The sequence below is a fragment of the Rhinopithecus bieti genome, unplaced genomic scaffold (genome assembly GCF_001698545.2).
Source record: "Rhinopithecus bieti isolate Rb0 unplaced genomic scaffold, ASM169854v2 scaffold_27006, whole genome shotgun sequence".
In the NCBI taxonomy this organism is placed as follows: Eukaryota; Metazoa; Chordata; class Mammalia; order Primates; family Cercopithecidae; genus Rhinopithecus; species Rhinopithecus bieti.
The window spans coordinates 4,824,750-4,849,355 of record NW_016813373.1 but is presented as its reverse complement, the minus strand read 5'-3'; the positions used below and the strand labels follow the sequence as shown (position 1 = coordinate 4,849,355).

Below are 24,606 nucleotides of genomic sequence, written 5' to 3'. Positions count from 1 at the left end.
ATGCAAATGACGAGTTGATGGGTGCTGACGAGTTGATGGGTGCAGCACACCAACATGGCACAAGTATACATATGTAACAAACCTGCACGTTATGCACATGTACCCTAGAACTTAAAGTATAATAATGAAAAAAAAAAGAGAATCTTTCATTCTAAAAATTTGTTTTCAATTTTAGTTTCTGTCAAATTGCTCAAACTTTAAGACTATCTTATAAATAAGTGGGCCTTATAATAAGATATTTTTGACACTTTCCATAACTTGCTCCTTTGATTGAATTTTTAAATTAATTTATACCAGAGTTCATTCTTTCGTAATCACTATATAACAAGCTAACACTGTTTACTGCTAAATTATATCCTTGTTCAATATCATATTCTTGCTTCTCATACCTTTCACATTTTTGAATTAGAGAAATTTAAATTTGAGAATAAATAATACAAATTAAAGTAACAGAATGTAGTATTTGATAAAAAGAGAATAGGGAGAGTTTAATATCTTAGACAGAATTAAGAAATGATTCAGAAACTATTAAAATTATAGATAAGAGGCTACAGATGTCCACATAATTCAGGTAACCACAGAGATCAGGGAGGAAGACGTAGAAATACATCAGAGGCACATCTTGGCAAACATAGGAATCCTGTTTAGGGAGGATACTGTCAGCAAGTTCAAATAGATGAGGCTCTCAATACATCCTGGAAACTTATGGGTGATGAGACATCAGGCAAGGAGAACTACACAGGGTACTTCTGGAGGCAATGGATGAAACCTGCTCATACAGGACTCTAAGAGGTGTACCCTAGGGAAGGCTCTTTGATAAAGTCAAGGTTAAATCTTGGTTAGAAATGATAATTATCACTTATAGAGTCAGAGGTTGTGTTAAGTGCTGTCCATTATTTATCTCATTTAATCTTCACAATATCTCTATGGGATATGGTATTGTTATTACTCTGATTTTATAGATGAAGAAACTGAAATACAGCTAATTTGCTAAGTATCACATGGAGTTGAATTATGGAAGCACGATTAAAAGCCAAGTCAATTCAACTTTGGAGTCACCATTCTTTGCTATTATATTAACTTCTCCTTTTCTATGGCTTCTCACAACTACTCATAGTCATACTAGTTAGCAGGCTCATAAATATTCTTACAGAGATCACTTTTCTTCCCATGGGAATTCTGGATTTGATGTACAGTTGTCTCTTCAGCAGCATTAGTGGTTTTTAGCATAGGTTAAAGAACCTCCTCCAACTCTGCAGCCTCATCTCCTATTATTTCCCTTTATAAATGTTACTACCTGGGCAATCAGCATCCCTTGTTCTTCTCCAAACAAGGACTGACCTTTCTCTTATAGTACCTTGTTATTACCACCTCCCACAAGTGTAATGTCTGCTATTGATCTCTAGCTGTTCAAATATTGGCAATCTTTTAATCTGGTTTAAAAGGCCCCTCCTCTATGATGCCATCTCTTACCAGTTGAGATGAGCATGATTTCTTCCCTCTCTAAAGTTTCAGAGAACTCACTCTCTACCACTCTCATAGCAATCACCACATTCAACCTGTTGTTATACTATGTTTGTTTTTTATTTCCTAGAGAGTTTATATTTGTAACCGTATTTTTATCTTTTACAGCAGCTAACATAGTACTTTGTGCATTATTCATGGCCACTGGATATGTGTGAATGAATTTTTGAATCAGTATGACAACACTTCAGTAATAACCCAGTGTGTGTTTGTGTGTGTGTGTGTGTGTGTGTGTGTTTGTGTGTGTGTCTGGTGCATAAGTGTATATAACAACCTTGACCCAGAACATTGAACTTTCACATGGCAATTTCAGAAGCCCTCTTATTTATTTATTGAACCCAAACAAATTAAATTAGGTTAAATACCATAATTGAACAATATGATTTTATAAATAAATGGTGTATCAGTGTTTACAGTTTTCTTAATCCATCTATATGGGAATTTGACTTATAAAAATAATAGGCAAAATAAACATATTTTAAACATAGTTAATAGAATAGCTCATAGCTTGCTTATTCTAAGTGATATGGTTTGGATCTGCGTCCTTGCCCAAATCTCATGTCGAATTGTAATCCCCAGTTTTGGAGGAGGGGCCTGGTGGGAGGTGATTGGATCATGGGGGCAGATTGCCCCCTTGCTGTTCTCGGGATACTGAGTAAATTCTCATGAGATCTGGTGATTCAAAAGCGTGTAGCACCTCCGCCTTTGCTCTCTTCCTTCTACTCTGGCCATGTAAGATGTACCCGCTTCCCTTTTGCCTTCTGCCATGATTTTAAGTTTCCTGAGTCCTCCCTAGCCATGCCTTCTGTGGAGCCTGCACAATGGTGAACCAATTAAACCTCTTTTCTTCATAAATTACCCAGTCTTTGGGATTTCTTTATAGCAGTGTGAGAACAGACTAATACACAAAGTCTCTAAGACCCAGTTACTTTTCTCTAGATAAATGGAAGTCATTTATTCTAAAGCAGGTGGCTGTTCTGAAAAATGGAAGTTAAGTTTAAAAGTTTCCGGATACGTTAGGCTCAGAGTATGGGCAGGTAAATGCGGTGATGGACAGAAAATAAATTCCAGAACAGCACAAAGATATGCAGAAGCCTGGAATCAACCAAGTACTTGGAAGAAAACCCAGTTTACTGACACATTACAACACAGGCATCAGTGAAAATGAAGGCAGATTTCAATTTTCAGAACTAAGAAAGCCAAGAACAAACTGGAATAAAAAAGGGTAAGCAAACTTCAACCTGTACCAACAAAACTCAATTAAGACTGGAGAAGTCATCCGTCATAAAGCAGCTTTGAGAACAGCATCATGCACAAAACAAGCACAAGGTCAAAGAATATATGTACTGGTATCACAAAACAAGGCAAATGAGAATACCAGGCACTAGGTAAGCAGCCAAGGCAGCATCAATGACAAGCAAACCTCAAAAATGAAGCAACTCCTAACACAGCCAAGAAGCTTTTTAAATACTTCCTACTCCTGAATGTAGCCAACATGACCTCCAAGTGAATTACAGTGGGTAGATGGTAAATACATTAATGAAACTAAGGGAAAGAAGAACAGCAGTGAGTGTACTACCATGCATGGTGCTTCTACAGAGGAGGCTGTTTGCTTAGAGAGGTGAAGAGCACACTAAGTGGCTTCAAATGGCAACTCTAAGCTTGAGAAAATGATTTTACCTCCTCCAGTTAAAATATCCCCATCAACAAGAAAGGCATAACATTTCCTATCTTATGTTGTTAAAAGAGATGATCTTTATTAATCATTTAGTATATAATAATCACTCAGATATAAACTCTCATTAAAAATATTGTAGAGTTAACTTATTCTCAACTGGAGTTTAATACATCTAGGTTAATTTCTGTGGTTAGTTTAATGTATCTATGGTTAATTTCAATTTTGGCTTCTTCTTCATAGAGTCTGTTAGGATGATGTTTGATCCTCTGAGATCCTAAGTATTTGTTTGCAAGCATCTTGAGATCTGCACAGGGTTAATGCCACAGTATAACTTTGCTGTAACTTACATATAGATATGGTTGTGTACACACATTATTCTGCAAATATAAAAATCACAAACAGATTGACCATCTTGCTCCAAAAATTATTCCATAAAATTATTCTACTTCCCTTAGGGACAATTAAATATATGTACTCCATATGGTGACTCTTGCATTATTTTAGTCAGAGATTTTCTTTCCTAAAATGACTGGACACATTGTTTTGGTTCCACCAAACCACAAAGCATGAAACCACAGTCTAAGACTCAAACCCTGTGTGGTATGGAATGCTACAAATAAAATCACTGCCAAGCCAACTTTTTGTTTGATGTAGCCAGTCCTCTTTCCTTCCAAATGACTTCACAATTCACTATCCCTTTTACAAAGGATAAAATCATTGGTAACTTTCCCTGTTGACCTGAAATGTCCATAATTTAAAACCATGATAATAAGTAATAGGAAAAGGGCATTCACTACAAGAAGCTAGAACTCAAAATCATATTAAATAGCCTTTTCATTCTTTTTTGATCTAGTATTGTTGATATGAAGTAATATGCCCACAAAAACAACCTGAAAGTTCAAATGATATGGATAAAAGCATGTTTTTCTTCCTAAGTCATAAGCTACTTAAATTTATGCCCAATAGTTTTGGAACTCAAATGAACAATTTTATGCACTACTAAGCTTAATACTTAACTTGTCTCAAGCCCTTTCTTTAAAAAGTTAAGCTGAAACAGTGACTTTCACATTAAAATCCCAATGCTTAATCTTAAATACTAAGCTGCTATTATATAGGCATTTCCATATGATTTTTCAAGGTTCAAAGAATCATAACGACCACTTAATGTGTGAAGTTAATATTCATTTACATGATACATGTTTCATTAAACAGCTTTAGGGGAACAGCAATAGCAGCTGATGTGCTAGGTGTATGTTATGATGATATCTCGTTTTATCTTTACAACCAACCAATGAGGTAGGTACCACTTAGATCATTATTTTATAGATGAGGAAAGTTAGGCAGAAAACCCATTCTCTGTCAGAGTCCACCATTTACTTAACCACTATATAAGTTCTGGGGAAAGTTTTGATTTCATGTGTGTTTACCTTTAAACCTAATAGTGATAGCTATAATTATCACTACAACAGTGATTCACATGGTTCTTGGCATTTACATATTACATCTACTAGAATATGTAACCACAGTGTGATGTGAACAGACAAGGTCTATTCAACCTTTATTATTCAAGAAAACAAGCTGAAGGTCAAAGAATATATGTACTGGTATCACAAAACAAGGCAAATGAGAAGACCAGGCACTAGGTAAGCAGCCAAGGTAGTATCAATGACAAGGAAACCTCAAAAATGAAGCAACTCCTAACATTATGAGCTACAATGAGAAAGATCTAACAGCGAATATGGTAATAGTTAATGCAAAACAGAAACATGAATGGTACTGACTTTAATACTAAGTTATTTGGCAATTGTGAACGATGGTCAAGGTTACAATAAACAAATAATTTGGCTTATGTTGATGGTTCTGTCAGGACAATTACTGGAATAAAAGTTGAAAAAGCCATTGTTTTAGAAAGGGTCACGGAGAATGGAGATCTCGAGTATAAGTAAAGATAAAACAAAATTCACTTCTGTTCAAGAAATAAAGTATAAATATGAAACATTTGTTAGGATGTTTCCTAATCCAATGCAAGTCCCCCCAGCACAGATAGCGTGAACCCTTATATGGTGTATCACTGGACAGAAGAAGGAATCTGGAAATTCCAGAAGCTAAAAGGGATTATCAAGAAGGCAGCAAGTAAGCAAATAAGCCTGTGCAAAAGATTCTTAGGATTTCTACAAACTTTCAGGGGACTGAGGGTGCAATTACCTTTTTGCTGGGAAAAATTACTGAGACTGTTTCTTCTTCTAGAGCTAGACAAGTCTAACAGAATCTTGAATAAACATAAAATATCTGTGCAGGAAGGAGGTAGAAGGAGAACTAGAAAATGTTGAGAATTAAAATGTACTCAGTGTATTTCTTGTAAACAAGAATTCTCTATGTAGTGACCCTCTTTATTTGGGCCTTATATTTCTAAAAGCTTTACTGTGTTTTACATCCTGCTTGCTAGTAGATTCAGAGCTACCCTCCACCCAAAGGTTCCAATCTTATTTTCAAGGCATTTCTCTTAATAACCACAGAGTTTAGTCATGGTTCAAACACGTCTTACAGTGTCCTAGACAGATTCTATAGTGGTCTTTGTGGTCATTTCCAGCTTTGTTGATTCTCCCCCAGGGCATAATCACTAAGAATGCAGAGTGTTCACCAGACAGCTCAGGGGCAAGGGGATCATAAAAGATCCCAGAAAGCAAAAATTTAGCTTACATGAAACAAATATCAAGTTTAGCAGGACATAATTTTCATTGAAAGACTTAAAACAGTAGAACTAAAATGTTTTGTGTCACTATATTCTAAGAAAACAAAAGCATTTTCTTTACAGTTCTAACTTTGGCTTTACAAAAACAGTCTGGCATGAATATCATCATATACAAGTGAAAATATAGGCAAATTGAATGCAATGTTGTGTTTTATAAGTTCTAAGGGCCACAAATGTTAACTTATCTTAAAAATTAAATGCCAGATTCCATTTCATACAAAGTGAACTCTGTTATATCTGACCACAATGTGAAGATATTTATTTTTTAAGAGACATTAGGTAGACAAAAAAGAAGAGAGGACCAAACTTCTTGAGTAACCCATATACAGTTGTCTTGCATGCACTATATCTTCATTTTGTGATTGACATGTTTTTGTAGTACTTTATTTTATACACTGAAGAGTAATTACTATTGGATTTTTTTTAAGTAAAAGCACAATCTGATACCTTTGCTGTCATCAACATCTTCAAACTGTGGTCTAGGGCCAAAGTAGAATTGCTGGCCTCCAAATGTTGATACTTAGAAATTTGGTGGCAGAATGGATGACTCTTGGTAGGGAAATGGCAACTTGAGTTCAAATATCCAGGTTCTGCCCCTCCCTAACTCTGTAACCCTGATCAAGTTGCTTAGCCTTTATAAGCCTCAGTTTCCTTATCTATAAAAAGGAGATAATTTTAGGATCTCTCCATATAAAAGTTTTTGACACAGCAAATGGTACATAGAAAGTGGCCCGGTGCGGTGGCTCATGCCTGTAATCTCACCACTTTGGGAGGCTGAGGCGGGTGGATCACGAGGTCAGAAGTTCAAGACTAGCCTGGCCAACATGGTGAAACCCTGCCTCTACTAAAAATACAAAAAAAAAAAGCTGGGCATGGTGGCAGGCACCTGCAATATCAACTACTCAGGAGGCTGAGGCAGGAGAATTGCTTGAACATGGGGTGCAGAGGTTACAGTGAGCCGAGATAGCACCACTGCACTCCAGCCTGGGTGACAGAGTAAGACTACGTATCAAAAAAAAAAAAAAAAAAAAAAAAAAAAAAAAAAAAAGAAAGAAAGAAAGAAAGAAAGAAAGAAAGAAAGCAAGAAAGCACCTCGTAAATGCCAACTACTGTTATGATATTAATCTGAAATGCATCCTCTAATTCTGCCATTCTGATGAATAATTCTACCAAATCATTTCAAGGTTATTAAACATGAAAAATAGACAGATCAATTTCAAAACAAATTGGCCTATAAGATCTGGACGCTTACAGCCAACATCCAGAGTTATCTTGCCAGTTGCTCTTCCAGCCTCATTGATGGCTACACAGGTAAAATCACCAGCATCCAGATCTTGTGTTTCTTGAATCTTCAAAAGTCCCAAGAGAGGGTCAATAATGAGGAATGTTGAGGGCCTCAACTCAAGATCTCCTAAGTCAAAACAAAGGGGAGAATATTAAATACTAAAGTATTAAAATTGTTTATGCAGTTATTGGTTTAATTTCAAAACTTCTGAATAAAGTTGATTGCAAAGTTTTTAAACACAAGTGTTTGGCACAACAAAGACACTTTCTACAGTCTAAAATCCAGACCCGTAATAAACTGTGTATGAATATTTTCTATTTATGTCTGTATGTGCAACTAAATAAAAAATAAGCAGCTCTTTGAAGCTAGAACTGGGAAAGCCTGGGAGTCACAACCAAGGCTTAGGTAAGAAGGGAGTGCAGAAATGAAGGCTGAAAGGAGGTTTCTACCATCTTTGTGGCAGGATGCATTTGGTTACTCAGTAGATGTCTGAGAGACCAGAGGAATTTTATTTCAGCTAATGACCAGTGCCTTGAATTTCCTGAGAATGACTTTTATTTGAAGGCAGAGATGCCTCAACAAAGCTATGATTTAGGTTAGGCTTTTCCTTATGCTTCCCCTCCTCCTCCTCCAGGGCATCTCCTTTCCAAAGAATGGACTTAATCAGGATGACCACTATCATAAAAAAGTACATAGTACTGTACATAATACTGGATGTTTAGTGCCAGCTCAGTGTCCACATCTTTTTTGTTTGTTTTTGTAAAGGGTGACATCAAACATGTCAGGATCTTAAAAACTTCCAGGAGCTTTGAGAGCCATTGTTCTTAGAGTTTCATAGTATTCCCAGATGTCAAGCCTGAAAAGGTATTCTCCAAAATGTCATACACCAGCCATCTGACCTTGGCGAGAAGACCATGGAAGTAACTGTCTTAGCTTCTAAGAAGCAACACAACTCAGGAGCTAGTACTAAAATTCTCTAGGACACTGCAAATAGCAATAGTCAACAGACTCGGGGCAACAAATGGACAATTCCCTTTCTGTTTATATAATTTTCAAAGGCAAGGAGGTCATGAGAGGTCTAAATTTGAAAAAAAGTTACATCAGCAACCAACTGTCAGTGCCTAAAACAAAGTATTTTTCAGCATTCCAATATTTAAAACCTCAATCATCCTTTTAAGCTGCTACTACATACCACGTGAAAATGAGAGCAGTAACTAAAGCTGTGTCGATGTGCCTCTGAGAAATTTTTATAAATAAAAGCAGATGATGTTGACATAAACTTTCCTCACACCACGGGAGGATGCAATGTGACCCCACTGTTCATCAAGTATTAAAATATTTGGACTAAAATGCATTCAGATTTTTGAAATTTACTTTCCCCTTATATTTCTTCTGTAAATGTCAGAGGACATTAACAGGATAAAGACCTTTTTTGCTAGTAGCTTTCTATCAGAATAAAAATGTTTAAAGAATAGCAGTCATGAAACAAAATATAAATTGGAAAACATTAGTTCAATTAAGTCTCTATTTTAATCACATTTTGATAGATTCTCCTTTCCTGATTTCTACTGAAAAAGTTACTCATCAAATTATTGAGGAGCTATAAATACAGAACCTTTCAGATGGAAGTAAAATGGTGATTTTTTTTCTTTTCTTTTCTTTTTTTTATTTTTTATTTTTGAGATGGAGTCTTGCTCTGTCCACAAGGTTGGAGTCCAGTGGCACGATCTCAGCTCACTGCAAGCTCCGCCTCCCGGGTTCATGCCATTCTCCTGTCCCAGCCTCCTGAGTAGCTGGGACTACAGGCGCCCGCCACCACGCCCGGCTAATTTTTTTGCATTTTTTTAGTAGAGATGGGGTTTCACTGTGCTAGCCAGGATGGTCTCGATCTCCTGACCTCATGATCCGCCCACTTCGGCCTCCCAAAATGCTGGGATTACAGGCGTGAGCCACCACACCCGGCCTATTTACTTTTAATATTAGGTAAGACTAGAAGAATGTTATACATAGTAAAATATATCAACTTTACTGACAATATATTCTAGGGTTTACAGTCATTACCATTGAGGAGAGTTCTCTTTTTGCTGTAGTTTAAATTCAATCCTGGCTTCTGTGGATATAAAGACTAAAGGAGAGATCATTATCTCTGGTATAAGATCCTTTCAAATAATTGATAAGTAAGTAGTTATCAAAAACATTTGTTTAAAAACTTCTTAAGTGTACTCTTAAAAAATAATGGGTACCCTGGTGAATTTTATGTAGATTATATTTATCTATACTCTATATATACACACACACATATATATATCATTTTACAAATAAAACAGATATTTAAAATATGCATTCACTTATTTTAATAAATGACTGACATTTTAGTATAATGAACATATTATATTTTAAAATTGTATTTTCAAAACATGAGAAATTTAGTGAGAAGAGTGGCAGTGTTTCACATTTTTGCAAATCTCTATAATCTCTCATGTAGCATAATACAAGACAGCTGAAGCTCACATTTGCTTCTCCACTGATTCTATTGGACATCACATAGCCTCCAGAAACTCCATTATTCACTTTTGAGACAATAAGAATGAAAAAGGCAACATTTTAGTATTATTATGAAAATAGTTTTGATCTCATGAATCCCCTAAAACAATTGTGAGAACCCCTGGAGTCTCCAAACCACATTTTAAGAACAACAGATCTAAATGAATAAATCTAATTTCTTTAATATTTTACCATACATGTTCTTTTTATAAGATTTCAATAGTGTTTTGATTTTCCTTTGAATCCACTTTATGTTGCTCATTTCTAAAAATAAAAGATCTAAAATTTCAGAGAGCGTTTGTGCTTATGGAATTCCTTTTCTGTGATGGTCTGACTGGAATACAGTTTGTTCATTTTTTTCTTTCAAACACCTACTTTATTCAATCAGAATCACCTCAAGGAAGGTATGAGGAAAAACATATTCTTATGGTGAAGGCAGGAACTCTTTCTCCTCACCCCTATGGTTTCCATAAGGTAGCATTTTTCCAACCTTCCTGGTGTCTTGCTCTCAGCAGAGATGGGACTGGAAAGCCCACCTGCTCCTAACCCCCTCCATTTTGAGGCCAGTTTGCATTCACAGGAGTTTGTCCCCTAGATTTGCTCTTGGTCTTCCTAACTCTACTCTGTTTATGCATAAATTGTCTGCCTGTGACTTGGGAGGGTATGTTAGTTGACCTGATCCTGGAGGTCAGGGCAGCTCTGCCTATTATTGATGAACCCAGGAAACACATCTTACAATGTATCAAATGCCCATATTCTATCTCTGTTGGTTCATAACTTGGACAGCAAAATGATATATTATTGAACTCACTGAGTGGTAATATCTATAGTTGACAGAAGGAACAGAGAGTAAATTCTAGAATCTCTCATGTGGTGGATACATAGTTCCCTATCTCCTCTTCAGTTTCCAAGCTATTTGTGGGTTTAAGACAGACATGAAGACTAATTGATTCAGGAGCACAGTCCCAGTTTGGGAGAATAAAAGACTTTTTGTGAGATTCTGCTATATTCACGTATATAGAAGTTGGCATTTCCATTACTTTTTTGAATTTTTATTTTCATGATAAACTATTGAATGACATTTAAAATAAAGAAACACTATCTCTATAACATTTTCTTGATATATTTAATTATAATATAAATTTGAAATCAGGACTTATTTCTTTGGCAATTAAAAAATTTAAGTATTTTAAGAAAGTAAAATTAGTTTATGTTAACCAACATAAACCTGACTAAGGAACAAATTCAGAAATGCCTTCTTATCAGAGAAAACATGAAAACTACAAATCCTTTCAGTATAGACAACCAGGAAAATGGCATTACTTCCTAGTTTCCACCTTGGTTTTGATTTATATTATTTAAAACTATTTATTTTCTACATAAAGCCTTTCTTTTTCACCTCATGTTCCCTAAGAGTTTGAACTTGAGGTGAATTCCTAATTTTGTGATTATGACATCAACCTGTTGCTATGGAAATGTTTGTGATTTAACAAACAGAATCATAACAATAGTGCTTTGTACTATTTAACACTTTTCATCTGAAGATTAAAAAGTGTTTTGCAAACAGCATCTCAATAATCCTAGCAACCTCCCTGTTAGGGTGTTTGCAGGATTTTTTTTCTTTTTCCCGTAATTGGAAGAACTGAAACAGAAGCAGAAGCAGGGCTTTTTACACAGATATCTACTGTCAGCAGCTGAGCCTGAACCAGGATCCAAGTGTATTCTCACCAAGGTCAAGTGGCATATAACCATTATTTTATTATGGAATCACAGAGGTGCAATCTTTATGATACAACTATAGAAAGATGATTTCTATAATTGAGACAAGCGTTTACCATGTATGATGTAGCTGACCTATCAATAAATACATTTGTCTTTCAACTATCTGTAAGCTTCAATGTGTATCTTTATTTGAACACTTTATAGAAAGTATCCTTGTGAATCTAGAAAACTTTTTAATAGTGAGAGCCATCATCTCTAAGAAAAGTGAACTAAAATCAGTGGAGTTATTTTAAACGTTAACGGAGTATTCTTGGATAATTTTCTTCAGGAAACAATCCTAAACTAACAAAGAGAATGTTCAGATGGATTAGCAAAGGCGAACTTTTCCTGCTTTGATTTTCACAGTCCTGTAATCCATACCAGATGTCAAATCCTGAAATTCAGAGTTGAGAATTTTGAACTATTGTCTCCAGTGAGATCATAAACACATTTTATGGGGCTGCTAAGTCACACACCAACACAAAGTTTTAACAAATCATTTTTTAAAAAAGAAAACAAAACTAAGTGAACCAGACACAAACATACTGAAGAAATGTACCTTTGAACCATGTAACTTGAGGTGGAGGAACACCAGAGGTTTTGCATTCCATAACGGTTATATCCCCAAGGGCAACCAGGAGCTCGCTCTGAACTACCATCAACTTAGGGGCTTCTGAAAAAAACAAACACGCAAATAGTCAACATTTAGCACAAGACCAGATGGGTTTTGTTTATGTTTAGTAAATGAACCAATTTAAAAATCTATCAGAACTTATGTGCTTGTGGCCATTTCAATATTTATAAACCAAAAGAAACTCTCGTAATGCACATGCACATATGTATTTGTGATAAAAAGATCACTTATCAAGGTCACAGAAATTATATCAGGAAAAATATAATGACTAAAACAAAAAATAATTATGATAAAACAAACTCCAGAAAATTATGAAACTAATTGAAAGTTCTTTAAGAAAAGAGTTATTTAAGGAAAGAAACATCTTAGAAATCAGAATACATCTTAGAGAAACAATATAACAAGAACAGAGAGAGGAATAATTCTAAGAAAAATATAATCAAAAGAGGGATAATGGTAAGACTGACAGCTAAATTAAGACTTGAGGATGATATAACTGTAGATGAATTTGTTAACATTTTCTACATCATTTTAAGGATATTCATGTCTAACTACAGGAAGATATTTGCAGTCCAAGCCTAAAATTTGCATTTACAAAAAGTGGAGTCTCCTGGTTTTGACCCTTCTTTTTCCTGTGATGCTAAATACATTCTCTAAATTTCTGTTCTTCATTCTGTTTGCTTCACTTGCTTGCCTAATGGTTCAGTTTACTCACACATTTTGTCTCAACGAGATATTTTAGGACTTCCTAGCTTCAGCTGAGGTATTTTAAACAAAGCTAAGTTAACTTCTCACAGATCACGTAATTTTCTGCTAGAATACCTTCAGTGATTCCCACTGCTTTCAAAATTCCATAGAATCTCTTTCAAAAATCATAAATGGGTGCATAGCTTTTTTTTTTAACCTTACCCTCCATTACACTTCCTTACTTATCACAAGGTACAGAGCTTCACTGATAGTCCAAAACACAACAGACTTTTACTTTCCTATCTTCTTTGCCTTTCCTAAAGCTATTTCCTCTTTGTAAAATGCCCTTTGCCACAATCCTTCAAATCCCACTCATTCCTCCAGACTGAGCCTAAATCCTGTCTCCTTTGAGAAATCTTTGCTAATTCCTCAGTCTGAATTAATCTTCCCCTCTGCCAACCTCCCACTGTAGTACTTGTCTGTCTGCCTTGTTATATTCCTGTATATATCCACCCCCATTGTATAAATTCTTGAAAAGTAAAGGCTACATGACACACGTTTTAAAAATTTTACACTCCACAGTCTCCAGCACAGCAATTTGCATGCTGCATCTCTAGAGGTGCTTAATAAGTTAAAATCAATGTGTTTAACATTAAGGCTTCTACGTGAATGAACCAAAATTTGTTTTCACAATGGAAGTAGAATTCGGTTTCAGTCACTTGTTCCACATTCCCAGCTGTTTTTCCCTCTACACCGGGGTATTCTGTGAATATTTTTAATTCACTTATCTACAAATCTGAGCTCACTTTCCATCTAAACGTATTCACCATGTGCCTTCTTTATTTCTATAAATGAGACCACTTCTTTCCAGACTCTCAATTCAATACTTGTGACATTTTTGTTCTCTCCCTCACCTATACCTTCAAGTACAATTCTCTATTTTTATTGTCTCTTTTGAATCCTTTCTTCACTACTGACAGTTTCATTATCTTACTATGAATGAGACTGAATAAGAATGAATGAAAGGGTGGATTGCTAGCAATTGATTATTCACAATTTATAACCTGGAACTGAGTATATGACACCTTTATCCTTTATTTGACTAAGAAAGACAAAATTAAATAGAAATATTCTATAGAATAATTTTCATGAAGTACGCTTTCAATAAATGTTTAAGTTTGGAGGGGAAATTGAAGATAAAAAGTAAAAATTATATTATATACAGTTTTGCATATAAGTAGAAATTATAAAATGGAAGTTAAGCTAGAAAGGATATAGAATTTATTAATGTAAAAGTAAAATATTGCAGAGAACAGATGAACAGTGGAAAGACAGAACTTTGTGGACAATATGAAATTATTCCATTAACCTGGAAGCTTCCTTGATTTCTGTTGACTAATGAAGCTTTTCACTCTATGAAGTTTTAACTTATTTACAGTATTTGCTTCAATCAGTGTGTGAAATGAAGTATAATACTATGTATACAATACTAATATTAATTTTTCAAAAAAGTGCTTTTGCATTGCTTGATGTGATATTCATCCTATTTTAATTGCCTTTTAAAGTGATTATACTTGCCAATGTATCTGAGAGTAGAACTCTGTTTATCTGTTCCAGCTGAATTACTCGCTAGGCAACCGTAGATCCCTGCATCTTTGGGAGCTGCATTTTTGATAAATAAGGTACCATCTGAGGTCATCCTATATCTATGAATAAAAAACAAAAAGAATATAAAATTGAAAATACCATAATAGTAATATCAAGATAATATAGTGCTTTCCTTTAAAATATTTTCAAATCTTTTAGAGTTATATTTTTGGTGTTGATTGCAGACATGGTTAACATCATTATTTTATAAGCGGAAATGTAATAATAATAATAATAATAACAATATCATGTATCCAGTGTTGGATACATGCCAGTGACTGCTCTAGAAAGTTTACTTTTATTTATATCTAAAATTTTCCTAATACCCTAATGAGTTAAATACTATGAATATTTCTGTTTTTACAGGTGAGCAAAGAGGTTACAGAACTCACCCAAAGTCAGAGTTAGTAAATGGAAGAACTGGAATTTGCACCCAGGCAATCTTGCTCCATGTGGTGAATTGCTATACTAGACCGTTCTTCAAAATGAAAACTCCAGAGATGTAATGTCTCATGTCACACAGTGAGTCTGTGAGGAGTCTAGGAATAGACTCTGACTCAACTTGCTGGATAATACCTATGACCTCTTCACTGCCAAACCCAGAGTAATGGAAGCCCCATGGCTGGATACTTTGTTGTTTATATTCCGCGTGTTTATTATACTCTAGGAGCATGAGTGGATTCAATGCCTTTAAAAAGCACCCAGTGGAATTAAATGCTTCCCACTGTAGTTTGGCAAAAATGGAAGTAATTACAAAGAATGTCTGTACACATTTTAATTAGAGCTACTGGTCTGTTCTTGATCTCTCTCTTCTGTTAAATCTAGGACAATGCCTTTAATAGATTTGTTAAAACTATATGTTATTTTACCTCACAAAAAGTTTATTATCCTCATTTCAATTACTCAAGTTAAACTAACTGTTTTGGTGCTATGGTTGCAACTCAAAGTATTGGGAAGCACTTGGTCCCAGCTATTGAATTCAAGACTTAATAACCTCAAACTTTATAAAGTCATCATTTATATTATTTTTGACATTCACAGCCTGTTTATAAAATGTAAAGCTATGTATGTTGGTCAAACCTCACTTAATATTAGGGATTTAGTCATATTAGTTTGGTCTAGAAGTCTCATCAATTTTCCTCACTCAATAAAAACAAAGAACATGATACAAACCCAGTACCTGTGTGAACCCACGATAAACATATCATTAAGGGTCCAGGCGATCTTTGGTTTGGGATAACCTGTTGCGGAACACATGATGGAGACCTCAGATCCTCCTGTGAAAGACTGATTCTTGGGCATCACAGTGACTTTGGGTGGTTCTGTAAATAAAAGTATACGTATGTAGAAAAAATGCCAATTTATCTTGATGTTAGAAGCTTCCTATGGTAGCAGATTTGTAGGTGTTTTACCACCACACCTTTATTGCCTTCCTCTGTGGATGACCCCCATCATAGATACGTCAGGAAAGAAACCAGTGGTAATGAAAACAAGGGAAGTAAACTCTCTTTGAAAGTTAAATGAATTTGATCCTGATGTTATATTGTTGTGTTTCCACTGGTTACCATGAAGCCCCTTGCTGGCTTCCTTCCCCTAGCCGACCTACAGTTTGTGCCACTAATCTGATACTTCTCTATGAACCTGTTCCAAGGCAAAGTCTCTAGATAGAACTTTTGGCTCTTTCTAGACAACGAATGTAGGATTGGAGCCACAGCTTGTCCTGACTATGCTGTCTGCTTTGTTCAACTTGATCTTTCTCTTTTTATTTATTTGATCATAACTTTGTTAAGGTCAGAAACCATGTACTCGTATTATCCCATATTCTATTATATTCTATAGCATTTAACCTCCCTTGTATATCATGCAGTGGCTTGTATATAAAAGACACTTAAAACTGTTGATGGACTGCAGTTTCCTAAACTGTAACCTGGCTCTGAATTGTAATCTCTGCCAGTCTCTCCCAAGATCCTGCTACATTGGTCATTTGACTCATGTCCGTGCATCCACAGGACCTCAACTTAACAAAAAATGTCAGTTATTCAAACTTTGTTTCATTACACTTCTATGACAGGAAAAAGACTTTTGAAAATGAAACACTAAATCAGGAATTTATCATCAAAAAGAAAACAATTCTCTGAGATAATTCTGGGATGTTGATATATTTGTCTTAATAGATTACATGTTTTACATCTATGTTGCTACACAATAAGAATTAATCTTCAAAGAAGGTACCATCAATGAGATATTAAGTAACTCCTAATGTAAATATCCACCACTCAATAAGGTAAACAAAAGTAAATTAATTTCCAGGGTTTGAAACAGTCAGATTTCATGAGTATTAACAGAAATAAATAAATTCATTCAATGACATCTGTTTTTTGCACAATTATTATGTGCCAGGCACTGTGCTAACTTGCAGGGACACACAGATGACTCCAACAGGCATGCTGTCTGCTTTCCATTTAATTTGGTTTTTACTATAAATAAAATTGAGAAATTCAGTTAGCTAGTTAGATGTGAATATATTTATGATATATCTTTCCTGTAAGTTGGTCTGCAAATTGTGGCTTAGTTTCACTAAGGAACCATTAGCTTGGGGGAATCTCTATACATGTGAAAGAGATACAAATGGTACTGCTGGGCGGCAGCAGCTACACAACTGAAGGAAGTTAATTAGTGCCTAATTGCTAGCAGCTTACAATTGTCCCCCTCCTCTTTTTTTCCTGTTTACATTGTGTTTTTCAAATTATGATCTAGTCTTTGAAGTTAATGTTTGCAGGATTTTTTCCAGTCCATGAATTTAGTTGATAGCCCCATTATTCCATGGATTCTTGTTGGTGAGCATAGGGCTAGAGAAATGTGTGAGGTCAAGGGCAGACTGACTATGGCCAGTAAGTTCAAATTGTGATTCCATCTGGAGTCCATCAATTCTGAAATTCTGAAGGACTGCACATGCTGTAGGGATGTTGCAGATAATCTTCAGGTGATAAGGGGGAAAAAATGAACAGTTCTTTCTCTTCGGAATTTATTGAAACGCACATTTATTCATTCCCATCTTCCTAAAATGTTTCTCGTGTCTAGCTATTGACATGGAATTGCTGCAAAGATTCAAGCAACTCTCAGAATTTTTGTCCAAACTTGGTGTCTTCCAATATAGTCTGCCAGAAAAGGCCTGGCATCTCTCCCAGCAAGAATCCCACTGGTAGGCTCTGTAGTTCAGATATCCAAGTAAAAATAAGCCAGTTACCCAAACCAGGATGCAGAGAGCTAAGAGGTCATTGAGCAAATACAGCCTGGATATAGGGTGCTACTCAGGGTCATGAAATAAGTCTGTGTGCAACACACAGATGGGATGACATCATACCACAGGAGGTGAGAAATTTACCATTCCCCTAGAACATTCCTGCTGATTGCTGGGCATGGTTGCTTACGCCTATAATCCCAACGCTTTGGGAGGAAGAGGCGGGTGGATCACCTGAGTTTGAGAGTTTGAGACCAGCCTGACCAACATGGAGAAACTCCGTCTCTACTAAAAATACAAAACTTAGCCAGGCGTGGTGGCACATGCCTGTAATCCCAGCTACTCAGGAGGCTGAGGCAGGAGAATCGCTTGAACCTGGGAGGTGGAGGTTGCAGTGAGCCAAGATCATGCCACTGCACTCCAGCCTAGGCAACAAGAGTGAAACTCCTCACAAAAAAAAAAAAAAAAAAAAAAAAAAAAAAAAAAAAAAGAATATCCCTGCTGATAAGATACTTAGAACATGAACAAATTCAGAGGAGCAAAATTAGATTTCCACCAAATAACAGTTGAATAAAAATGGTCAAAATGAATTAGCCTTTACTTAATCAGGTTAAATAATGATATAATAGATCTCACTATAGTTACTTCAACTGCTAATTTTTTAATTCCTAGAAAAACCTCCTTACTTTAATGAAATAGTTTCAATGGAGCAAGAACATGGAAGTGAAGAACCACAGTTCAACTCCATCAATGGAGTAACATAATTTGCCAACTAAAAAACTGAATCTGCATCTCTTTATGTGCAATGTAAAACCCCATTTGGATAGGAAAAATACATAGTACTAATGTTGGATTAATAAGTCCGGAGTTCAATTTTAGGTTTTGGAGAGAAGTAATCCGTTTTTACTTGAGATTTCCAATCTCATATCACCACCATCATCATTGTCACCATTATCATCACCACCACCACCACCATGAGCAACCAACACCATCATCATCAAGAACAACTTGCTTTTGATAGCCAAAGCAATGGGAACACAGCACTCTAGTAGGTGGCAAGGTATTAATTTGCTTTTAATTTTTTAATTATAACAAAAGCAAAATATATGTTTTTGTAATTTCCTATCAATAATTTAGAAGAATTAAATATAAATATAAAATAAAAACCAACACTACTTTAAGAATTGGGTATCTTAATACACTATTAATGGTAAGATTAGCAAAAATGAAGTGTAAGTGGCCATGAAAACAGCTATCTCACTGCCTACAAAGACTAGGGAAGAAAAAAATCTCACCTAACTCTCTTGGAAACTGCCAACACTATCTTCAAGCTCGGGAGACATATTTCCTGTCAGCTGGGTCTGATTTGTTGCTCTTAAGCCTCTGGTAGGAAATTTCTCATAGAAAATATCTAAGGACTTTTTCTTCAAGGTTATTTAATTACCACCAACAAATTAATTAGATAATGCAAATGATTTAATTACCTAAGTCACAATTAGCAATATTTATCACCACTGGTATATTTAGAATACTTGGGTAAATTTCTATGTGTTTTCATTTTTTCAGCCAACAAACATTTATTGAGTACTGACTATGTTTCAGACACTTTATGTCTTCAAAGATCTCACAGACACTATAAAGTATATTATGCAAAATTAGGAACTAAATCTCTTTCTAGTAGTCAGTTCATTGAAATAGGAAAGTGGTGCTTTCCTTCTGTCAGTGCCTATTACATGCCAGGTATCTAACTCTAGACCAATCATTTATTTTCCACACTAATACTATGTAGTAAGTGTTACTGCCATTTTACAAATAAACTATGACTCAAAATGGTTAAATAATTTGCCCAGTCACTCAAAGGTGGAGCTGGAATTCAAATGCAGACATTGCTTGCTCCATGGTTTCCGTCTGTAACTTAATGGGAAGTAATAATACCTACCTCATGGCATTATTATGGATTAGCTAGGTTAATACACATAAAACACCTAGAACAATGCCTGGCATGTAGTAGGCATGATGTAACCTTTGCTATTATTAGTAGTATTCCTCTATATAGCAAAGTGTGATAAAGAATGACCAAACAAAGTACTATAGCATTTAAAATACATCTGTGCATATGTACTATCTAGACATTTACAAATGAAAGTTGATCAACACAATCCTCACACTTACATACCCCATTTAGATTATATACCCTATTTCAGCCTGTGCACGCTGGCTCACAACTGTAATCCCAGCATTTTGGGAGGCCAAGGTGGGAGGATCACTCGAACCCAGGAGTTCAAGACCAGCCTGAGCAACAGGGTAAAAATCTCTCTCTACTAAAAATACAAAAATTAGCCTGGCATAGTGGTGCACGCCTGTAGTCCCAGCTACTACTTGGCAGACTGAAGTAGGAGGATCACCTCGGCCCAGGAGGCAGAGGTTGCGGTGAGCTGAAGGTTGCAGTGAGCCGAAAGTTGCAGTGAGCCAAGATCGCACCACTGAACTCCAGCTTAGATGTGAATGAGACCCTGTCTCAAAAAAAAAGATTATATACCCTATTTAAAAACAATATTTGTTATATCTTATTTAATTCTTCTGAAATTTGAAATATTTCTAGATACTTAAAATTTACTACAAACTTCAATAAAATAGGTAAAATTAGATTTTTTCCTCTGTTTTACTGATGGAAAAAGCGTGCTACTTACCATGTCACGTGGCACATGTTAAAAAGAGTATGATAATATAATAAGCATGTGGTTATAATATTATTTTCATACTTAGTGAAGTAATTCTCCTCATTAAATACTGACTTCATCAACCATCTTGAGAAATATTTCCTTTTTTGTTGCAATGTTCTCTCTGGTGACATGGCCTAATTAATGACAGACATCTACCCTTTCCTGATACCACAGAAGACAATTAATACTTCTAATGTTCATACAGAAATAACATCAAGGAGAAAATGAGGCTTTGTCTGGCACTTTGATTTCCATGTCACAACATGTGATTACGGAGGAGATGTCAGCGACACGTTAAATATACTCAAATTGAACAAGGACTCCTGGGTTGGTCCTCAGCCTTAAAAATCCTCCTCATAAGGGAACAACCAGTGGAATCAACAGAAAACTATTTATGTTGTCAGATAAATAGGAAAACAATCTTAAAACCTTAAACTCCTACTATATATGTAAAAACTTCCCCTTCTCTCCCACACTTATGTAAGCTTTACTCAGAAGCAGTATAAGCATTTGAAAATTAAGCAGCCACCGTATCAACTTAACAGTGACAAATTGCTTTAGCCTATTTTGTAAAATTTTGCAAAAGTCACTCACATGATTTTGTTTCTAAATTGGGGTGAATTAATAATATAAACAATACTTTAAAGATAACAACTATAAATTTTTCATGAGATAATTACCAGATTTTGTTCTAAAATATGGTTTTAAATGCAAGCAGTAATATGCTGGCTTGTGTTGCAACTGGAAAAGAAAGTATTCACATAATGACATTTCAAACTGCTGATGTGATTCAAATAACCCATTGAAGTTAACATGGAAACATGACAGATAAGGGTAATGACCAAGACTTCCCTATAGTGTTATTGCTACATTGAGGTTCATTCAGCAATTAAGAAATTATACATCTATTGGGTGCAATTATGCTTTTTCCCTCTGTGCAAGGCACTATGGGTTTAAAAAATGACAATGTGATATTGTGAAATATATATTTTGCTTTGTCCCATTTCCTGACATATAGCTCCTAAAATCCTTTGAATCTCGGTAGTGGTAAAAGTTTATTTTGCATGCTAATTGGTGACTGGTGGTACCCAGATGGCTTCAGGATGGGGCTAATCACCAGAAAGACCAAGGCAGGATGGAACTTTCAACCCCACCCTCAAAATCCGGGGAAGGGAGAGGAGATGAAGGCAGAGATGATTACGGATGGCCCGTGATGTCATCAATCATGTCTACAGAAGGACATCTCCATAAAAACCAAAAACAAAAAAGCCAGAGTTTGGAGAGTTTCTAAAATAGCTAAACATGCAGAGAATAGCCGAACACATAGAGGTTCCTGGAGGATGGTGTGAAGCTGTGTGCCCGCTTGATCAGAAGCATAGGAAGCCCAGGGCTTGTGAATGGCATTTAAAGTATGTGCAGTTTGATGGGATTAAGCCCTTAACCTGTGGGGTCTCATGCTAAATGAGTTGATTTCTGAATTGAATTAAATTCATGGGCACCCAGTTGGGGCCTAGAGAGTTGGAGATTTGGTTGTTGGTGTGGAAAAAAAACTTACACATTTAGAAGTGCTGTAAATTGAAATTGACCATAGTAAATAATAGCAGTCTGTGAGGATTAGATGAAGTAAAGTATGCTATCAACTCCCAAAATTTAAAAAAATGTTAGTTGGTAGCTTTCTTTAAATAATTTAGTGGGTTGATATGTTTGCTAATTGCTCATTTGGTCTCTCTTCCCAGCAGTCAATACATTGAGAAAGGAGTATCGTTTTTCCTGCTACTGCATTCTATCATTTAGCCTCTCCAACACTTAGACATCTTTTCCACCAGCTCACTTAAAGCCATCAGGTTTGGCTTAATACACATTTTCACATAGTCTATTTTTGCTGAAAATTAAAATGTCCACAGTGTATCACTTCTTCATAACAATTTTCTTATACACCTTGAATTACTTATTAAGTCATCCTTTTTTACTTTTGTTTTTGTTTGAGATGGAGTCCTGCTCTGTCACCAAGGCTGGAGTGCAGTGGCACAATCTCAGCTCACCACAACCTCCACCTCCTGGGTTCAAGCGATTCTCCTGCCTCATCCTCCTGAGTAGCTGGGATTACAGGCACGTGCCACCAGGCCTGGCTAATTTCTGCATTTTTAGTAGAGACCGAGTTTCACTATGTCGGTCAAGCTGGTCTTGAACTCCTGACCTCAAGTGATCTGCCTGTTTTGCCTCCCAAAGTGCAGAGATTATAGGCATGAGCCACCACACCCGGCCCTTTTTTTTTTCCTTTTATAATCTACATAAGTCTAATTCTTTAGTCTTTCCTTTTAAGTTCTATTTAGAGACCCTTTAATATTTCTCTCTTTTAGGTTTTAGAGAGCATTCTCTTCATCTAAAATTAAAGTACTCTAACATCTTTATAGTACATAGATTCCCTGGATGAAAGGCAAAAGTAACTGAAACATGATATTCATTCATACATGTTATTGCATGAAATTGGAATGTTTTATAACAGAAACTTGCCCCTAACTATGGAGATGGTAGATTACATTTGGCAGATAAATTAAGTGAATACCCAATTTTTCCTACAGAAAAGCCTAATTTAGTTATCAGTTGAAATTCTGCATTTATTCCTTTTCATAGACCCCATTTTGGTTCAGAAAGAATTTAAAGGACTTTACTCTGTAACACAGTCCTACAAAATTCCAGATCCTTAAGCTTTCAAATATGAATGTTTGTAGAATCAGATGATCTAACTTGACATTTTAAGTCTGATTGCTTTATGATACTTTTTAATTTAGAAATAATTCCATGTGGTAGATGCTTGTTAAGTACCAAATAGATTTTTAAAATATGTAGAATAACTTCTGAAATGTTATAGATACGAGATAAACTTCCCAACAAGTGGAACAGTTATAAGTAATCCATTCTGAAGACCAAGTGAGGTCATCATCTCAACACCAAAGGTCTTCAGGTGAATTCTATGTACTTACCATTTTTAAATATATCTCATACTCTTTAAAAAGTATTCAGAGGGCTAGGTGCGGTGGCTCACACCTGTAATCCTAGCACTTTGGGAGGCTGAGGCGGGCAGATCATGAGGTCAGGAGTTCGAGATGAGCCTGGCCAGCATGGTGAAACCCCATCTCTACAGCGATTTTCAGGGAGCAAGGGAAGATAACCATAAGGTCTGACTGCCTGAGGGGTCAGGCAAAATAGAGCCATATTTTTCTTCTTACAGACAGCCTATAAATGGATGTGCAAGTAGGAGAGATATCACTAAATTCTTTTCCTAGCAAGGAATATTAAATATTAAGAACCTCGGAAAAGAATAGCATTCCTGGGGGAGGTCTACAAATGGCCACTCTGGGAGTGTCTGTCTTATGCGGTTGAGATAAGGACTGAAATACGTCCTGGTGTGCTGCAGTACCCTTAGGCTCATCAGGGTGGGGAAAAATTCCCGCCCTGGTGAATTTGAGGTCAGACTAGTTCTCTGATCTCGAACCCTGTTTTCTGTTGTTTAAGATGTTTATCAAGATGATACGTGCACAGCTGAACATAGACCCTCATCAGTAATTCTAATTTTGCCCTTGCCTTGTGGTCTTGCTTTGCCCTTTGAAGCATGTGATCTTTGTGACCTACTCCCTGTTCGTACAGTCCCTCCTCTTTTGAAATCCCTAATAAAAACTTGCTGGTTTTGCAGCTCAGGGGTCACCAAGGTCCTACCAATATGTGATGTCACCCCCAGAGGCCCAGCTGTAAAATTCCTCTCTTCGTACTCTGTCTCTTTATTTCTCAGACCAGCCGACACTTAGGGAAAATAGAAAGAACCTATGTTGAAATATTGGGGCTAGTTTTCTGATAAACATATTTAAATAAGCTTTAAGTCATTTTAAAAAGCAGTAATTTTGTGGCATAAGCTGATACCATTCCTCAGTTATTTCTACTAAAAAGCACTTTTACCACTCTACTGAAAAGAACTTATACCACTCTACTGAAAAGAACTTATACCACTCAACATGCAGTGATGGAACTGTTGTCGTATCCTTATACCTAACAGAACTAGGAGCTGCCTACAAATAAACCTTGGGAAGAATTATTTTCTCCAAAATAAACTTTTACAACTCAACTTTTAATAT

At 35.9% G+C, this 24,606-nt stretch overlaps 1 protein-coding gene across 1 annotated transcript in view; it reads right to left on the bottom strand.

Moving 5' to 3' along the window:
- The window catches only part of HMCN1 (hemicentin 1), a 460,634-nt gene that overhangs the window by 221,728 nt on the left and 214,300 nt on the right, over positions 1-24,606 (bottom strand). The window contains 4 exon segments of the mRNA XM_017848051.1: positions 7,207-7,365; positions 12,104-12,217; positions 14,444-14,571; positions 15,693-15,834. Coding sequence (XP_017703540.1) covers positions 7,207-7,365; positions 12,104-12,217; positions 14,444-14,571; positions 15,693-15,834 — 543 coding nt within the window.